The 17,045-nt window shown below is 33.7% G+C and overlaps 2 protein-coding genes across 19 annotated transcripts; both read right to left on the bottom strand.

Annotated features, from left to right (window-relative positions):
• Positions 1–937: 937 nt before the first annotated feature.
• LOC123919857 (fructose-bisphosphate aldolase, cytoplasmic isozyme 1) lies at positions 938–8,613 on the bottom strand. 18 transcript variants are annotated; one of them, XM_045971872.1, is made up of 6 exons: positions 6,943–8,555; positions 5,528–5,677; positions 4,131–4,247; positions 3,021–4,042; positions 1,733–2,415; positions 938–1,433 (listed from the first exon to the last, which is right to left on the bottom strand). In XM_045971872.1, the coding sequence occupies exons 4-6, from the start codon at positions 3,046–3,048 to the stop codon at positions 1,071–1,073; spliced, it is 1,074 nt and encodes a 357-aa protein (XP_045827828.1). In that variant the 5' UTR covers positions 3,049–4,042; positions 4,131–4,247; positions 5,528–5,677; positions 6,943–8,555; the 3' UTR covers positions 938–1,070. The 18 variants fall into 18 exon arrangements, 1 of the variants encoding a protein (XP_045827828.1); XR_006813331.1 differs by lacking the exons at positions 938–1,433; positions 1,733–2,415 and adding an exon at positions 4,979–5,162 and having other exon boundaries at positions 3,625–4,042; positions 6,943–8,591; XR_006813329.1 differs by lacking the exons at positions 938–1,433; positions 1,733–2,415 and adding an exon at positions 4,322–5,162 and having other exon boundaries at positions 3,625–4,042; positions 6,943–8,591.
• A 1,929-nt stretch (positions 8,614–10,542) lies between these two features.
• LOC123919858 (uridine kinase-like protein 3) lies at positions 10,543–16,845 on the bottom strand. The gene is made up of 15 exons (XM_045971874.1): positions 16,641–16,845; positions 16,027–16,188; positions 15,646–15,737; positions 14,808–14,877; positions 13,994–14,112; positions 13,757–13,853; positions 13,298–13,377; positions 12,992–13,186; positions 12,790–12,873; positions 12,629–12,689; positions 12,177–12,237; positions 11,731–11,824; positions 11,566–11,638; positions 11,172–11,254; positions 10,543–11,080 (listed from the first exon to the last, which is right to left on the bottom strand). Exons 2-15 carry the CDS (start codon positions 16,175–16,177, stop codon positions 10,904–10,906), a joined length of 1,437 nt encoding a protein of 478 aa, XP_045827830.1. The 5' UTR covers positions 16,178–16,188; positions 16,641–16,845; the 3' UTR covers positions 10,543–10,903.
• Between the last annotated feature and the right edge of the window lie 200 nt (positions 16,846–17,045).

The raw sequence follows: 17,045 nt of genomic DNA on the forward strand, positions 1-17,045 counted from the left end.
GTATAAAATTAAAAATATACGTTAATAAGTGTTGATGTTGTATCCGAATTTTGAAGTGAAATAGAGAATTATATATAAAAAATAAAAAAGAAGCGAATTAAACCTTATAAAAATAAGGCGATCAAAAGTACGTAAACGCTAAGACACATTTCATCTAACTCAAAAACGTCACCAATCACTTGCTAACGCATTAAGAAAGATTTACAGCCGCCGCTCCCCTTCTCTTCTAACCCTATTTTGCTTTTCTTCTTCATCATCCACCAAGGAGGGGTGGTTTTTGGGTCAATTTTTGACCCAAAATCACCCCTCTAAGTTGTTTTTTTTATTTTCTTTCCATTTAAATAAGTGATTTCACATAAATTAAGTTTTTTAGTTTTGTTTTTCTTGTTTTGTGATTTCGTCGTCTGAGTGCGGCGCTTTGTTGGTGGTCGTCATTGTTACGGCGTTTGTTTGTCCGTCTTGTTGCGGTGTTCGTTTGGTTCATTTTGAAAGGTAGATTTCAATCAATTGCAGATTCGATCAATGATTTGGGCATCATCGTTGCAGATCCGGAAGCATGGACATTCTGGTGACTTTTATCATATTATATTATTTGTAGGCATATTGCAATTGCCGTTGTATGCTATTAACATGGATGCTGTGAGATTGTTTGCAGTTTCATCCTTTTTGTTTTTAGCTATGTTGAATTTGTATTTGCATGTGATGTACTGTATCAATTATTGGAATGAATGAATATCCTTATTTTGAGTCAAAAAAAAAAAAATAAGGCGATGGTTTCAAATTGTGTGTCCAAGATTCTTAGTATCATGCACAACTATTCCATTCAAAAAAAGTACTCATGAACATTGAAAAATACCTTCAACAAATCATAGATATTTTTTCTAAACTTAGCAAGACATTTCATCACCATTTAACATTACAATTAGCTCCTGTGAAATTATGAAAGGATGATATTTATAAAATATATATATGCAGAATTAAACATGTTAATCAAAAGCAAAAGCTTTAAGCAGTATAATAATACATATACATATGCTAAAATGCATCCACCCAAGCTCCAAACTAGAAGCCTAATACTTGTAATCCTTAACATATAAACTCTCAGAAGCCAACCCAGTTCCACTCCCACCACCATACTTTCCAAGAGTAGCCTCAGAATTGGACTTGCATCTTGTCAGAAACACCTCTTGAGCTTTGCCAACATTTTCTTTCTTTCCAGCCCATGTCTTGAGTGTGCTTTGCTGCAGTGCCCTCCCAAATGAGAATGAAAGAGTCCATGGCTTCACAACATCTAGTTTGTTCATTGCATCGAGGTTCAGTGTAGCCTGTTCTTCACTTTGTCCACCTGACAGAAATACAATCCCTGGTACTGCTGGTGGGACAGTTCTGCGTAACGCATTAACTGTGTACTCACCAATCACCTCAGGTGATACCTGCAAAACAAAAATACAAATTGTTTTCCAAGTTTATAACGTCGCACTAATATGCTTCATCCCTCTCTTTGACTTCGTTCCTCGAGTAAATAAAGATAATAAGTCTCTAATGTTTTATCACATCAGTCCCGTTGATTTCTTATATTTTGTCAATACATAATAGTAGGAACTAACCGGACTGATGTGACAAAACATCAGTGACTAATTATTTCCATTTACATGAGATACAAAGTTTGAGAAATAGTACAAGCTCAGAGACAAAATTGGTGGTTTAATTGTTTTTTCAAATTTTAGTTTACCTTTGGGCTGTCAGAACCGGGGGTAACCATGTTGGGCTTGAGAAGAGTTCCTTCAAGAAGGACATGTTGATCATTCAGTGCCTTGTAGACGGCTGCAAGCACGGTTTCAGTAACAGCAGCGCATTTGGCGATGTCGTGAGACCCATCTGTTAAAATCTCAGGCTCAACAATAGGCACAAGGCCATTCTCCTGGCAAATGATGGCATAACGAGCCAAGCCCTGTGCATTTTGCTGGATAGACAACTCAGAGGGCTCATTAGGGCCAATCTTGAGTACCGCACGCCACTTGGCAAATCGCGCTCCAGCCTTGTAGTACTGTTGGCATCTAGCTCCAAGAGAGTCAAAGCCTTGTGTTGTTGTTTCACCATTTGTTCCGGCCAATTCAACAACACCCTTGTCAACTTTGATGCCTGGTATGACATTGTTCTCTTGAAGGATTTCAACAAAAGGCTTCCCATCAGAGGAGTTCTGGTAAAGAGTTTCCTCAAAGAGGATGACGCCGGAGAGGTATTGGAGTGCATTGGGAGAAGTGAAGAGAAGTTCACGAAGGGCTTGACGGTTGGCCTCGATATTCTCAACGTTGATGCTTGATAGACGCTTGCCAATGGTGCCAGTGCTCTCATCAGCTGCCAAGATACCCTTGCCAGGGGTGGCTATGTACTTGGCATTCTTGATAAGCTCATCTGAATAATAAAATAACTCATTTTGAATGGAAACCACAGTATATTATTACATGAACTTGATAATGAGGATACAAGTTGAGGTAGCTTCTTAGACATGATAAGAAGAACCATTATGATTTAATTTAGCAATTTAGAATGACTAGTGTATTTAATTTAATTTATGCTATGCTGCACTTCTAGGCTACTAGTTTCTTGTCATTCAATACTCACTCCGTCGCAAAATAACTGCCGCCCAAGGTTTTACACACTAATTAAGAAAAACTATAAATAAATTAAAAAATGTTAATTTTAGAAAGTTATTCTTATTAACTATTGATTGTATTGCAAGTCGCTATCATAAATCGAAAACGATGCAAACAATATTATTTTAATGGTGAAATTGAAGGGGAAAAATTGAAGTCGTACTAAAAAAAAAGCAAACAACACTTGTTTTTGATATATTTTCATATACTTAAACGACATTTATTTTGAAATAAAGAGAGTATCTTATTAAAGCGGAAAGTTTTACAAAGTTGTAGTAAAATGAATAATTGTTCTTGTATAACTTTTTGGTAAGAGTGAATAAGCTTATATATGAGAAAGAAGAAAGGGGAGAATGACATTACCTGCATACTTTCCAACAAAGGCAGACATTCTTTGAAATTGATATTGGATGGCGGGAAACAAACAGATAACAGCACAAAAAACTGAGGTTAGCCAAAACCAAAGCTATATAGATAAACCACTCAAAGGAATATACCAAGTTGTTCCTACCAAACCAATGCAAAAGCAACACGTGTCCAGTGATTTAGCCTAAAGAAGTTTATCACTCTTGGATAGAGTAATGAGTGATCCTTCTACTTGTCAATTGGCACCTCATACTTTTCAATAATAATATATTTTAGTAAAAAATAAATATTGTGGAAAGCTCTTATCCGTCATCAACTAGGACTTGTTTCTTTCTGAAAATATCAAGCCTTACATACAAATTAAGATATTAACCTAAAGGATAATATCATAATATGTGGATTGTTTGCAGAACTCTGTCTCAACCACATTTATAATATTTAATTTGTTTTTATCTGAATCAAGTTCCATGTTCAGGATACATGCATGTACATGTAATTCACAACCTGCATACCTTCCTCAATTGTAAGACAGATTGAATAGATTTATGCAACTCCAATTAAATAAAATTATATTTATTTCTATATAGTATAAATCTCGGTCTTCATGAACATGTATTCTATTATCACAGTATCAGCAAAGAATAAGTTCAAGGATAATATCGGGTAAAATAATACATGATCACAAAATTTGCATCCGAGGATTTCAACTATATGTCATTAAATAAAGTAAAATAAGGATTATGATCGAAATTGAATTACAACTAGCACTAAAATCCCGGCAGAGTCTCGATTCAGCAAAGTACAATCCTTTTCTTTACAGTGAAGTCTCGTTAGTTAATGATCAACCAAAAATGTTGTTGATTTTGCCCAAGAATAATTACCACGAACGGCTCTCCAACTGCTCGTCATCGTCATCTTTTCCAAAGTACTGGTCCCCAAACTCGCATATCCCAGGAATGACACGGAAATCTTCATTCAGACCAATGTCAATCTCGGATGTCATGCACACTTTGAGGTGCCTAGCAAGATGAGAGAACACGTTGGATACAAGAAAAGATAATGAAAAAAGCAGCATATAAAGAAGAGCTAAAGATATCAATAACTTACTGATACGAGGTTGAGAAATATGTTGGAGTCTGGTACACCCATAAGACGAGGTTGAGAAATATAATGTTGGACTCTGGTACACCTTTAAAATTAAAGTTGCTTGATCGGCAAAATTACCTAAAGATGAAAATATTCTAACGTTAGTCAAAACAAAATGCAAATACTTAAATGTCAATTTCAAAACACCCTACCTATGGTAACTTCTACATAACCTAAAGTTGCAGTAGGCTGCTGATGGTTCGTTTGCATTTTTACAAGCTGTAAAATATTTAGAGACTGCTGGATTGCTCAAAAATGAAGGACTAAACCAAACAAAAAAGATTGTCAAAAAAAAAAAAAAAAAAAAAAACCAAACAAAAAAGATTGTTCCATATAAAATTAAAGGCTCGAACATTTTGTTACTCAACAAAGTGACAAGCCATGGGATAACTTCTTCCAAGGACAACAGACACTAACTAAAGACAAAATTACCTTTTTTCATTTTCTACTCAATATCTATGCTTTCTCTCTCATATGAATGCTCAAAGTCAATAACAGTGTGTGTCATATGAATGTTCACCAATAACTGCGTGAACCGTGAAATAGACATTACATTACACAATATAGGTATTGAAGTAACTTTTCCATTGTTTTGCTTGTGTTGTATTGATCATCAATAGATATGCAAACAACAAATTTTATTTTATTTTTGACAAAAAACAACAAATTGTTTTAAAACTGAAATATTTATCATGTGCTGTTCATGTGTCAGCTTGCACAAAACACACCTTAAACTGACACTAAATTAAACATACATTACAAAACAGACAAACCTGTGCCTTAAGATAGGATCCAACTGCAACACATACCTATCTGAGATATCATTTGGCAACTTCTCATATATTAGATGCTCAAGGGGACGAGTTAGACATTGTGAAATCAAACAAACATAATTATACACTCAATTCCGAAGCATATATGCAGATGAAAAACTGGCTGACCATTGTCACCTTTGCAGCATGCTCGTAAAGCATTATCCATGGTTTTTCTCTACTGAAATCAGATCATTATATCAAATTTAAGGACATAGGATGCTTTTATAAGAAACAAATTTAACCAAAAAACTGCAGTGATCTTAGGTTGACAATTCACATTAAACTGAGTAGCGTGGAAAAAAGAACTAAGTCTCTTAAAGCATGGTGGGGGATAAATATAGATGATAATTTCAAGGAAAACAATTAGCGCTTCATGCAATCTAAACAATTTCCTATTCCAAACCCAAATCAACAAAAGATCAACCATTTATTTATGGAATTATTTACGGAGGAATAAGAGAAAATTTTCTAGACAAAATGTTCAACCAATAATGCCAATATATTATCATTCAGATGATTTCTGCTTTGGGATAGACAGAATACCTGCTGATAATGGAGACACCACGCAACCGCTTACAAAAATCCATTTGGAGAAAGCATAAAGCCAGTCCTACATCCGACTAGACATTGACTCATTCCAGGGAAAGCAGACATTTGAGCAACATGAAAATCATCACACACTGCTATAGTACTCTGCAGTTAAAAATGCACAAAGATACAGTCTTTTCTGAAGTTATCATGGAAGACATTTGTCTATTTCTTTTATTTTACTAATCTATACATTAGTCTATTTCTTTGATTTGACTAATCTATACCAATTTCTCATAGCTTCTTGATTATTTCTTATTTCTTCTTTGTATTAGATACAATCTTTTGAGGTTAAATTGTTACACTTGTATGGGCCTGTTTGTTTCAGCTTTAAAAAAATGGACTTTTTTAAAAAAAAAATCTAGACATTTTGAAGAAAATCTAAAGCTATTTGCCGTTTGTTTACAATCATAAAAATCTATTTTTTTAAATGGTGAGGGATGATGAGTGATAAAAAAATGGATTTTGATAAAAGCTATTGAAAATAGATTCTCATTTTGATGAAAAAAATGATATTTTTACTAAAATGATTTTTGAAAAAATCTGAAACAAACACAAGAGAAAAAAAATAGATTTTTTTTTGGTGAAAAATCTGAAACAAACAGGCCCTATATCATTCCAATAAATAAAAAATCATTACGGCCTATTTTATGTACATGATAGAATATATGAAACATCTGCAAACAACAAATAAATTCACAAAATGTGTCAAAATTTCACAAGGGGGCAGAGTCACAGATTCAAACTCCCTAGTATTCCTCTAGTTTTTCTAACATGGTACAACAAATGTTCCTCTAGTGATTTCATCATTTCCATGGACCCTATGGACTTCCCTGTTAATCATAAGAAGCAAGGTATCATTCAAATAACCCCAATACATTGCAAAGCAATGAACCATCATTCTCGACTTCTCATCCGTTTAAAACATAAAAACATAGGCAGTACAGCCACTGCTGATCACAGACTCATTCATATCACAAGTTCATAACCCTTCACTCATTCCTAAAAAAAGAAACTCCTCAACAAGCTATCAATATATTACAAGTAGGTGCCAACAACAAGGCTCAGCTTTGAAGGAAAAAACAGTGTGCCAATCCTCAATAAGTCACAAGGTCATCATTACCAAGCATTTTAAGCCATTTGTTAAAACAAAATAAAACATCAACAACAATAGTAATAAGATAGAAAGAAATGGCATGGATAGGTAGATGAATCACACATTAATCAACATTATGATCTTGAATAGATTAGCTCTAAGCTAAAAGTCAATTTGCTTTACACTTGGGGTAGAATTCAACTATCATAATGAAGTTTCAAAATTTCAAGAATAACAAATAAATGATTGACAAAATAAGTCATGGAAATATAACCTCATAATGTCAGGGAAATCACACAGAAAGAGATTTTAATTTCATCAAGCGTATTGTATCTCTGGCCTTCTTCCGTTTCGCCCCTTTGGTCGGTAGAGGGAGAGGCGTATCGCAGATAGGACCTGGGGGTACACCCTTTTTGAGTGCACTTCCTCTGGGTGTAACAGATGGAGGAATTCTTAAGCTCTCAGGAGGTAAAGGACTGTGTGGCATCCAGACCAAGTTACTTTCCATGGAAAATTTTACCCTCTTCGAACTTTTCTCCCCACTCTTTGCTACTGCCGAATATTCCACATCTCCACCATTCAAATCACAGTCTCGAGATGTCTTTCCTTCAGAATTCTTTGTTCTCTTTCTCTTGTTAGATACAATCCCAGTAGCTTCACTTGCAACACTATCTGCAAAACCTCCTTCGGCAGCAATATTCTCAAACCGCTTTTGGAGATTTGAAAGCATACTCTCATTCAAAACCATTGCGCCTTCACCATCAACAACTTGTTCATCATTTGAATTTCCACCATTCTCGTTAGCAACATTCTTATCAGCACAATTCATCTCACAATTTCCGCTCTTCTTATTCTTCTTCTTCTTTGTCTTTTTCACTTTGTCGACAGAACCCTTCTTGCCTAAACCAACAACCTCAACAATGGGAACCAAATCCTTCGCACCCTGATCAACAGAATCAGAAATGACCTTAAACCCCGAATTAACAGCATCCCTCTCCAGCTTCAAGAACGCGCGATGCAACTCAAACAACACCTTTCTACTCCCCTCAACACAATCAGAACCAGAACCCAACTCAAATAACTTAGAAGAAAACTCCATAACAATCGCTATAGTTCCCAAATTCACAACATCACCGTTACAATCTTCATCCCCATTCTTCTTAACCTCCAACAACCTCTTCCCATTCATCAACAACACATCAAAAAAGCAACTCTTAATCTTCCCTAACAAAACCTTATCATTCAACTTAACCATAGCATCAAAAAACGGCCTAAACAGCACTTCTAAAACACACAAATTAACCGGTAAAAAAGGCGTAATCTCATCAAGAAAAACAGAAACAACAAGATAATTAACACCGTTTCCTTTAATCAACAACTTATCTTTACCACAAAAAGTAGCATCACCCAAACAATTCATAAAACTCTCAACAAATTCCAAATTCCACGAATTCTTATTAAGTAAAGAGAATAAATTCGAAATGAATCTACGAATCAGAAGATAGAATTTTTCTAACCTAAGGGAATCGATACCGGACAATTCACGACGAATGGTGATGAAGAAAATGGAGAAATACTGAAGTGCGAGTGAAGGCTGATGATGGTGGAGTGTTGAGAGATGTGAGGTGATGCGATCGATGAGGTCGGATTGAATATGAGGCTTGTCGGAGTGTAAAACGCAGTTGAAGAGTGATTTCCATAGCTTTTTGGCGTCGTTTTGGGGAAGAAGGTTTTGTGATTGCCATGATTTTAGGAGAAGACGGAGAGATTTGTCTCTTGAACGTTTTTGAGAGGAAACTAGCTTTACCGGCGGCGAATTTCGAAGTTCTGATGACGGCATTGTCTCCGGTGACGCAAGGAGAGGAAGAAAGGGAAAGTGAGGTGTTAGGCTCTGTTTGCTTAAGGCTAACTAAAATCCAAATATTAGACGTTGAAAATTGAAATCGTTTTTTATTTTTTAATTAGGTGATTTTTATATTTGAGATTTACTTGATAGTCAAATCAAATAAAAAATTACTAGTAAGATCTAACCTATATGGTTATTTTTTAATTTGAGATTGACTTTTTTAAAGTTTGATATGAAATCTTAATCTACTTAAAATGTTATTTTATAATTTATATTGATATTTTTAAATAAAAAATTTGACATTTTTCTTTTGTGTTAATCTTCAATTTTTTAGGAAAAAAGTTTTAATAATTTATTAGAGTTCAATAAGAAGGTAATCAAAGGGTCCGTTTGGATTATCTTATTTTTTTAGTTTATGTAAACAGTTTATTTTATGTAATATAAATTATATTTTATGTTATTTTATAAGTTCACACTACTGAAAAATTGTATTTTTATAAACTATTTTATCATAAACTATCTTGACAAACTTATAATAATACATAAAAATTGTATAAGCTGTTTATATAAGCTCAAAAATAAGTTAATTAAAACGGGAGCATTTTTCGTAAGGGTGTTTATGATGTGATTTGGATCGGTTTTATCTTTGTGGTTTTTTTTCCTAATGGGCGAAAGCCTTATTTGGTACCAAAAAAAATGAATAAAGAAGTATAAAAAATTTATGCAACGGCGTGGTTCGATTTTGGATCAATTTTAAAAAAGTAATCTGAAACTCAATATGATCCGAACAGTTATTATAAAAGAACATTCAAACATATCTAATAATATTCAGTTTTACTTTTTTTTTTTGTGTGAGCTAACTACTAAGTTGTATACCTCTCTTAATCAACCCCGCCACTAATTTCTCTCATGTATTTTTTCATATCCAACTGCCAACTTAATACTTCTAAAGTGATTTTGCAACACATTCACTTTATGAATTATATCTACAATTCATAATTTCAAGTCGAATCATACTTCAAAGAAAATTAGTTAAAGGAAAGGTAAGTAAATAGTAGGTCACCAGTGAGTAGTGACCCTATAAAAAAGTTTCAATCTCTCGTGTTTCTCTCAGATTGGCTTTTTATTTGGTGGTATGCATACTACATGAACCACGACTCCGACACGAACACCTGATACGGCACGGACATCGATACATCGATACTGATAATTTAAAAAATATTGAACACCGACACCGATACATATATTTATTTTATTATTTATTATAATTGAATAAAATAGTAATGTTATTTATAAAAGATCTAAATTGATCAATTTATTTTATTAAAAATTTCTAAAATGAGATATGATAGTATTTGACCTTTATCTATCCATCTATATTGAAAAAGTTAAAAAATTTGTGATCAAATTTAATGCCTTTACACCCCCTTATTGAACCATTTCAAAAACTACATCATTGATCAACATTGTTTCGAAACATCTTTGATGTATCTGGGATGTGTCCAATGATGTCTAAGGTGTGTTGAAGCAAAGAAAAAATAAATTGTTTTCACTTGTCTGAGTTACCCGACACGTGTTGTATTTGTGTTATACAGGTGTCGAACACCGGTCCAAGGAGTGTCGAAGCAAAGGAATAAACAAATTTTATAGGACACTTCTTTGAGTCTTCCGATACATGTTACATCATACAAGTGTCGAACACGTCGTGTCGACACCGCGACACACTTAACCCTAGAAGTGTCCGTACTTCATCGCTAGCCTTTTCCAATAAAATGTTATCTTCAATTCATTAAAGAAATTAATACTCAATCACACAACAAAACAAAAATTCTAATGATAAACAAACGTAAGACTTGAAGAAAAGAAATAACAACAGTAAATAAGAACGATAAAATAAAATAAAAAAAAAAAATACTCAATTGTTTTCCTTTTTCCTATGTGTTGGTTGGTACCTCACGGTTTTTCCTAATATTCATGCTTGGATGAATTTTGGATTACTCAATTTTTGAGAGGAAGTAAATGTATAAATCCAATAAAATTATGTATGTATTCATTTCTGTAATATAGTATAAATCTCAGATTTCATGAACATGTATCATGATAAATCAGTATCGGGAAAGAATAAGCTCAAAGAAAAATCCTTGTCAAAAAACAAAAGCCTCAAAGAAAAGTTTGTATAGTAAAAAATATAACACAAAATTTGCATTGGAAGGTTCCAACTATGGGGTCGTTAAATGAAGAAAAACAAGGATTACGATCAAAACTGATTTAAAACTAACACTCAAATCCCAGCAGTCCCAATTCAGCAGAGTCCAATCTTTTTCTTTCCAACTAAGTCTCGTTAAATAATGATAAACCAAACGATAGTGTGGATTTTGCCCAAGAATAACTACCTCGAACGGCTCTCCACTTGCTCATCATCATCATCTGTTCCAAAGTACCGATCCCCAAACTCTCCCATCCCAGGAATGACACGGAAATCTTCATTCAAACCAATGTCAATCTCAGATGTCACAATTTTTATCCTCGGAAATCTTTTGCAGACCACATGCACACCTTGAGGTGCCTGGCAAGATAAGAGAACGCATGTAAATCATGGGATACAAGAAAAGAAAGAAGCAACATATACAGAAGAGCTCAAAATATCAATAACTTACTGATATGAGGTTGAGAAATATAATGTTGGACTCTGGTACACCCTTCTTTAAAAGTAAAGAAATTGCTTGGACGGCAGAATTACCTAAAGATGAAAATATTCAAAGGTTAATCAAAACGAAAAACCGACAAATTAAATGTCAACTTTATAAATCACCCTAATTATGCTATAGCAGCTGCATAACAAAGTTGTGGTTGCAATATGCTACTGATGGTTCGTGTGCATTTGGACATACTATAAAATGTTTAGAGATTGTTCTATTGCTTAAAAATGAAGGACTAAACAGGACAAAATTTGTTCCAACCATGATTTTTAAAATTTGTTTGTATGTCAGCATGCACAAAACACACCCTAAACCGACATTAAATGTAACATGCATTATGGGAATGACAGACCTGTGCCTAAGATAGGATCCAGCAGTAACACGTGCCTATCTGAGATATCATTTGGCAACTTCTCATATATTAGCTGCTCAATAATCAAGGGATAAGTTAGACATTGTGAAATGAAACAAACATAAATATATACTCAACTCTCAAGCACATATGCAGACAACAAACCTGCTGACCGTTGTCACCTTCTCTATGAATAAGAATTTTACCAATTTTGATACCTTTGCAGCATGCTCGCAAAGCATTCTCCATGCTTTCCCCACTGAAATTAGATCATAATATCAAATTTAAAGACGGGTGTGTTTTCCTAAGAAATAAACTTAGAAGAAAAACGGTAGTGATCTTAGGACTTAGGTACACATCAAATTAAGCAGAATGGGAAAAAGAAGTCTCTTAAAATCTGGATGATAATTTAGAGAAAAACAACTCGCACTTCGTGCAATCTAAACAATTTGGTAATTCCAAACCCAAATTGACAAAAGATCATTCGTTTATTTATTGAATTGTATAAGGAGGATTAAGAGAAAAATTTCAAGACAATACTTTTAACCAATGATTCCAATATTTTATCATTCAGATTATTTCTGTTTTGGGATAGACGGAAATCTGAATACCTCCTGATAATGGAGACACCACACAGCCTCTTACAAAAATCCACACCACTGTATACAGACCCTACATTGAAAGACAAAAATCAGCTATTACCATGAAAAGGTCGGAACATGAAACAAATCAATTATATCCTGTAAGTATCTCAACAAGTATGTCAGCTACACAAAGACAGAATTTTTTTTTTCCCTTTCAGTATGGCAATTTCTGCAATTAACATCCTACCAACAGTCTATCCAGTACAATTAAGAAGTGTCGTTTTGCAGCCCTTCCAAGATGTCCGAGATACAGGTTAATCAAATCTAAAATAAGGCCAATAACATGTAGTTCATGTTACTCGCCACTTTTGTGCAAAAATATGGTGGGACTTGAGAAACCAGAGAATGGTGTGCTTGCAGCACCCTTAGGTATAAATACTACAAGCAGAGGAAATCATCATTGGGGGGAGGGGTCTTACCCGTAGGAGTGATTACTTGCTTTTCTGTAAATGGAAGATGCCCTAGGCCATGTTCTACGACCTGGCAAAGCGAGGGAATTGTTGTGATAAAGAAAATTCCATTCCCAAGCCACCTCAAAAATTAAAAGCAACAAATGAACCATTGCACCCTATATACATACCAAACGAATCAAACGGTCAGCGTAAAATACAAAGTCATGCTTCTTTGTCTGAGAATCGCGTATCAGGGTGTGCATGCCCCGTATCTGCAAAGCGAGAATTACCGTGATGATTCAACTTTTGGTGGAAAATTTAATAGCTCTAGCTAGACAGGGAAAGATAGGATTACTGAAAAAGTCAATACACAGTAGGAAAGGGATATACCTGAAAAGTAGACTGAATGACATATAAGTTAGGATATATTTTACAGAGGTCATGCTGGCCAAGCTTTGTGCGAATATGCTGCACAATCAAATCAATAGCCACGTGATTATCTCCTCCACGGGGTATAATGATATCAGCATACTTCTTTGTAGGAAGGATAAAGTCATCAAAAGCCGGTTTCACAAATTTTGAATACTGCATCAATTATAAATATATAAATTAAAAATCAGCAGCATCTACAATATGCATGGTGAGATCAAAATATAATGATGATAGTACACAGCTAATGTGGCTGGAAGTTGCTACCTGATCAAGCACTGCTTCAATATTACGAGCATTATCGGCAGTATCACGCTTGATCCTTCTTGCCAGACGAACATCAGCATCTGCACTGAACATTTTACAATGTAAAGTGACAGCCTAACTAAGTATTACAACAAAAATTTATGAAAACACATGCTTGTAAAGTAACTATAACGATAGGCAACTGCTAATAAAATAGGAACCACGAAAAAAGCAGGGGAAGGGGGGATGAAAATATAGCATCACTAGAACCTGCATAAGGACATGCATTTCCTTAGATAATGTGAATAGTATGCATTTTAGTATATATCATATTTCATAATGTAAACTATATAGGGGAAAAGTGCATGTGATTTTAAGGAAAACAAATACAACAAATCCTATATTAATTAAGAAATGCCACAAAAAACTACAACAGAAATAGATATACTAGTTTAATTAGAACAAAAAATAGTACGGGACCTGTGTCAACAAATATCTTCATATTCATCAATGCCCTCACACGTGGATCATGGAAAACAAGGATGCCTTCCAAAATTATAACATCTGCAGGGTTTACCTGCAAAACACATTAAAAAGACATAAGTGGGAAGCATGACTAAGGCCGAAAGTCCACAACACACATGTACTTCACACATGACTTGTAAATCATTAATACATTAAACTATTTAAATTCAAATATGAAAACATCATAAATACCCTTCTTGCGGGAAACACATTATTCTTGTAACCCTTAAAGTCATACTTCGGAATATCTACTGCTTGGCTATGCTTCAATTTGTCCAGGACAGATACCAATCGCTCAGTATCAAAAGCTTCTGATGATATCAACAACATGCATTAGAAATAGTGTGAGGAGCTGCAGCGGTAGAAGAAGTCAAGAACCACCATTCACATGTGCATTAAGAAAATTCAGAGGTCATTTCAATATAAATCTGCCACCTTATAAAATTTCAGGGGAATATCATTTCCTACAGAGCCACTAATTTTGCTATCTAAGTATTTAAATATCATACCATGAATAAGGAATTTATTTCCACCTTTCATATGTTCTTGACAAAAACTACATACTCTGACTTTTAAATTTGCAGTAGTTTTACACTTTTATCAACTATATTGATCTATTAACTAAATGCAAGAATATTTAAGGTTTGGTACTTCATTAGATGAATAGTTGAATACTTAATTTCAAGTCTCTAACTGCTAGTTCTGATGTCAATTCTGTTTGAATAAATCTCTCCAAGGCTATATTATTCCTAAATATTTCAGAGTAAGAAAGATATTGTTGGCACTCATTGAATGTAGTGAAGTGGTTATACAAAAAAAAAAAAATATCTAAGGAGAATTGGAGGATATGAAAAACAAAAAAACAACTAAACAACAAACATCATAAAATATTAACCTGATGAAATTGATAGTTTGATACATCATCACATATAATACAATATTTTAATATCAAAAGAAAGTCACTAATAATGAGAGACTGATGAGTGATGAGTGCAATTGAACTTACCAGGATGGTCAAAGTTGTATTCCTGTACTCTTTTAAGTTCCTCCTCAGTCAAGTTATGGTAAAAAGAATCCTGTAGTGAAGTAAACAAATAATTTATTATGCTCCATGTATCACCACGAATACATCAAGAAACATCAACCCAAATTTTGGAATGCATTCCCTCAAAAATGTAAAAAGAAACATAAGTAAACAGAGGAACAGTGTATGTAAAAGAAATATTTAAAAGAGAAATTAAAATGCCACCATAACATAATATAAGTGATAGACAAGACACCCAAAGAAATTTTTACTAATATCACCGAAACAATTGTGTATCATATCTTTTATGTTCAAATGTATGATCTTTTTCGGTAAGTTGTGGGAAAATTTGAGTAAAAGATGTAAATATTTATGATAAAAGTGATTGGGTATTTTGGCGTCATATTCATGTTAAATAAAGACTGCATCTGATTGGGTAAAGTAAAAGCTGTGGGAGTATTTTTGGTGTTATAAATGGTAGCTAACAGAGTGTCAATGTTCAAATAGAATAATACCTTTGTCCCCAATTACAAGCCCCTTTTCTAGAGTTCAAAAGGGTGCTTATATTGTGTAAAAAAAAGGGTCCTTATAAAAAGGGATGGAGGTAGTAGTAAAAGAAAGTTGATAAATCATTCCAATAGATTCTTGTAATTTCTTAAGGAAGATAGAATCAAACAAAAAGTAAGGGGGTTTAGATAAAGGCGCAAACATGAATTTGTGTGGGGATTAAAATATTAAAACAAATGTTAGTTGTTTGCCTCTAATATCTTTTCAATCACTGGGTAAAAAAATCTTCGCGTATTTAGAAACAACTCATTACCTGATTAACAAGTACAACCCGCTGATCATGAAGCTGTTGAATAATCATATCACATACTGCTGTCTTTCCAGATGCCGATCCCCCAGCAACACCTGCAATGTGCACAAAAACAAAAAAGTAGATAAAAATGAATTAGAATCATAGCTATTCTCACTAATAGATCAAAAAAGTTTGCACTAAATTTTGCATCAAACTTGTTTGTCGAGGAAAAACATAATCATTCCAAATTTCAATTCAAGCTCGATTTCAACCAAAAGTCCGAAACAACTAAAATTTCAAGTTCCTTAACTCCAAACACAACATAAGACAACCGCCGCTGAGTTCCAGAACAACACAAACAGACAGAAAGTGAACTACAACTACATTGCCGAAAACACAAACCTATAACAAAAGGTTGTTTATACTCGTCAATCGCGGAAGTGGTCGGTTCTTCAGTTCCAGCTTTTCTTTCCTCTAATCCCTCCATATGAAATCCAGAAAAATGAACCTCGGATGAACACTCCATTAAATCTTCAACCAACTTATTATTCATATTCAAAAAACCTAAAAAAAATCAAAATCAGTTCATCTAAAAAAATATTAAAAATCTTCAACCGACTTAGTATTCATATCCAAAAAACCTAAAAATTAAAAAATATTCAAAATCAATCAACAAATCAAAAAACAAAAAACACTGCTAATGTCAACATACAATGTGCCTAATTAGATCAAATAAATACATAAACAAACACTCATTGCTACTAAACTATGATGAATTAAATTAAATTAAATTAAATCCGATAAATACATAATCAAACAATGCTTAATCGAGATCAATCAACTAAATCCTATGCATAATCGGAAGAAACTCGTTCAAACTTATTCAAACACCGACACCGACATATGAACGAAACTCGTTCGTCATTGTACGAAAAAACGGTTATAAAGACGAAACAGTGACGAAACAAAACGAGATCCAAAAAAATGAAATAGCGAATGGTGATTGAAGAACGAACCTGAAGAAGATTATGAACTCGGAAATTGAGAATGAATGAATGAATGATTGAAATAGGAGCGGAGAAGAGAAATTATATAAAAGGAAAAATGAATCAGTGTGAGATACTGTTTCTTTTTACTACTACTCATTTTTTATTTTTTACCGTGAATGAATTACTCGTTGATATCATGCTGCATCTGCATTTGATTGTGATTGATAAAGTTGAGATATATAAATTGAAATTTTTAAGATAAAGATAAAGAGGGACAATATAATTTGGCAGTATTCTATTTCTAATCTTCACTATCATTGTGATTTGTTTCCTATTTTATATATATTTTTTATTTCTTCATGATCTTCCCTCGTTCATTTTTTATTTTTTTGTTCTAAAAGTTAATAGTTTAACTAAAAAAGGTGAATAAGT

This window comes from Trifolium pratense, linkage group LG4 (assembly GCF_020283565.1).
Source record: "Trifolium pratense cultivar HEN17-A07 linkage group LG4, ARS_RC_1.1, whole genome shotgun sequence".
In the NCBI taxonomy this organism is placed as follows: Eukaryota; Viridiplantae; Streptophyta; class Magnoliopsida; order Fabales; family Fabaceae; genus Trifolium; species Trifolium pratense.

Coding starts and splice junctions, on each gene's coding strand:
- LOC123919857 (XM_045971872.1), bottom strand. CDS start 3,048: ATGTCTGCCTTTGTTGGAAAGTATGCAG. Junction 2,416..3,020: donor CTTTGTTGGAAAGTATGCAG/GTAATGTCATTC, acceptor TTTATTATTCAG/ATGAGCTTATCAAGAATGCC. Junction 1,434..1,732: donor CCGGTTCTGACAGCCCAAAG/GTAAACTAAAAT, acceptor TTTGTTTTGCAG/GTATCACCTGAGGTGATTGG.
- LOC123919858 (XM_045971874.1), bottom strand. CDS start 16,177: ATGAATAATAAGTTGGTTGAAGATTTAATGGAGTGTTCATCCGAGGTT. Junction 15,738..16,026: donor TAAACAACCTTTTGTTATAG/GTTTGTGTTTTC, acceptor TGCACATTGCAG/GTGTTGCTGGGGGATCGGCA. Junction 11,255..11,565: donor GGATCCTATCTTAGGCACAG/GTCTGTCATTCC, acceptor TTTCATCTTTAG/GTAATTCTGCCGTCCAAGCA.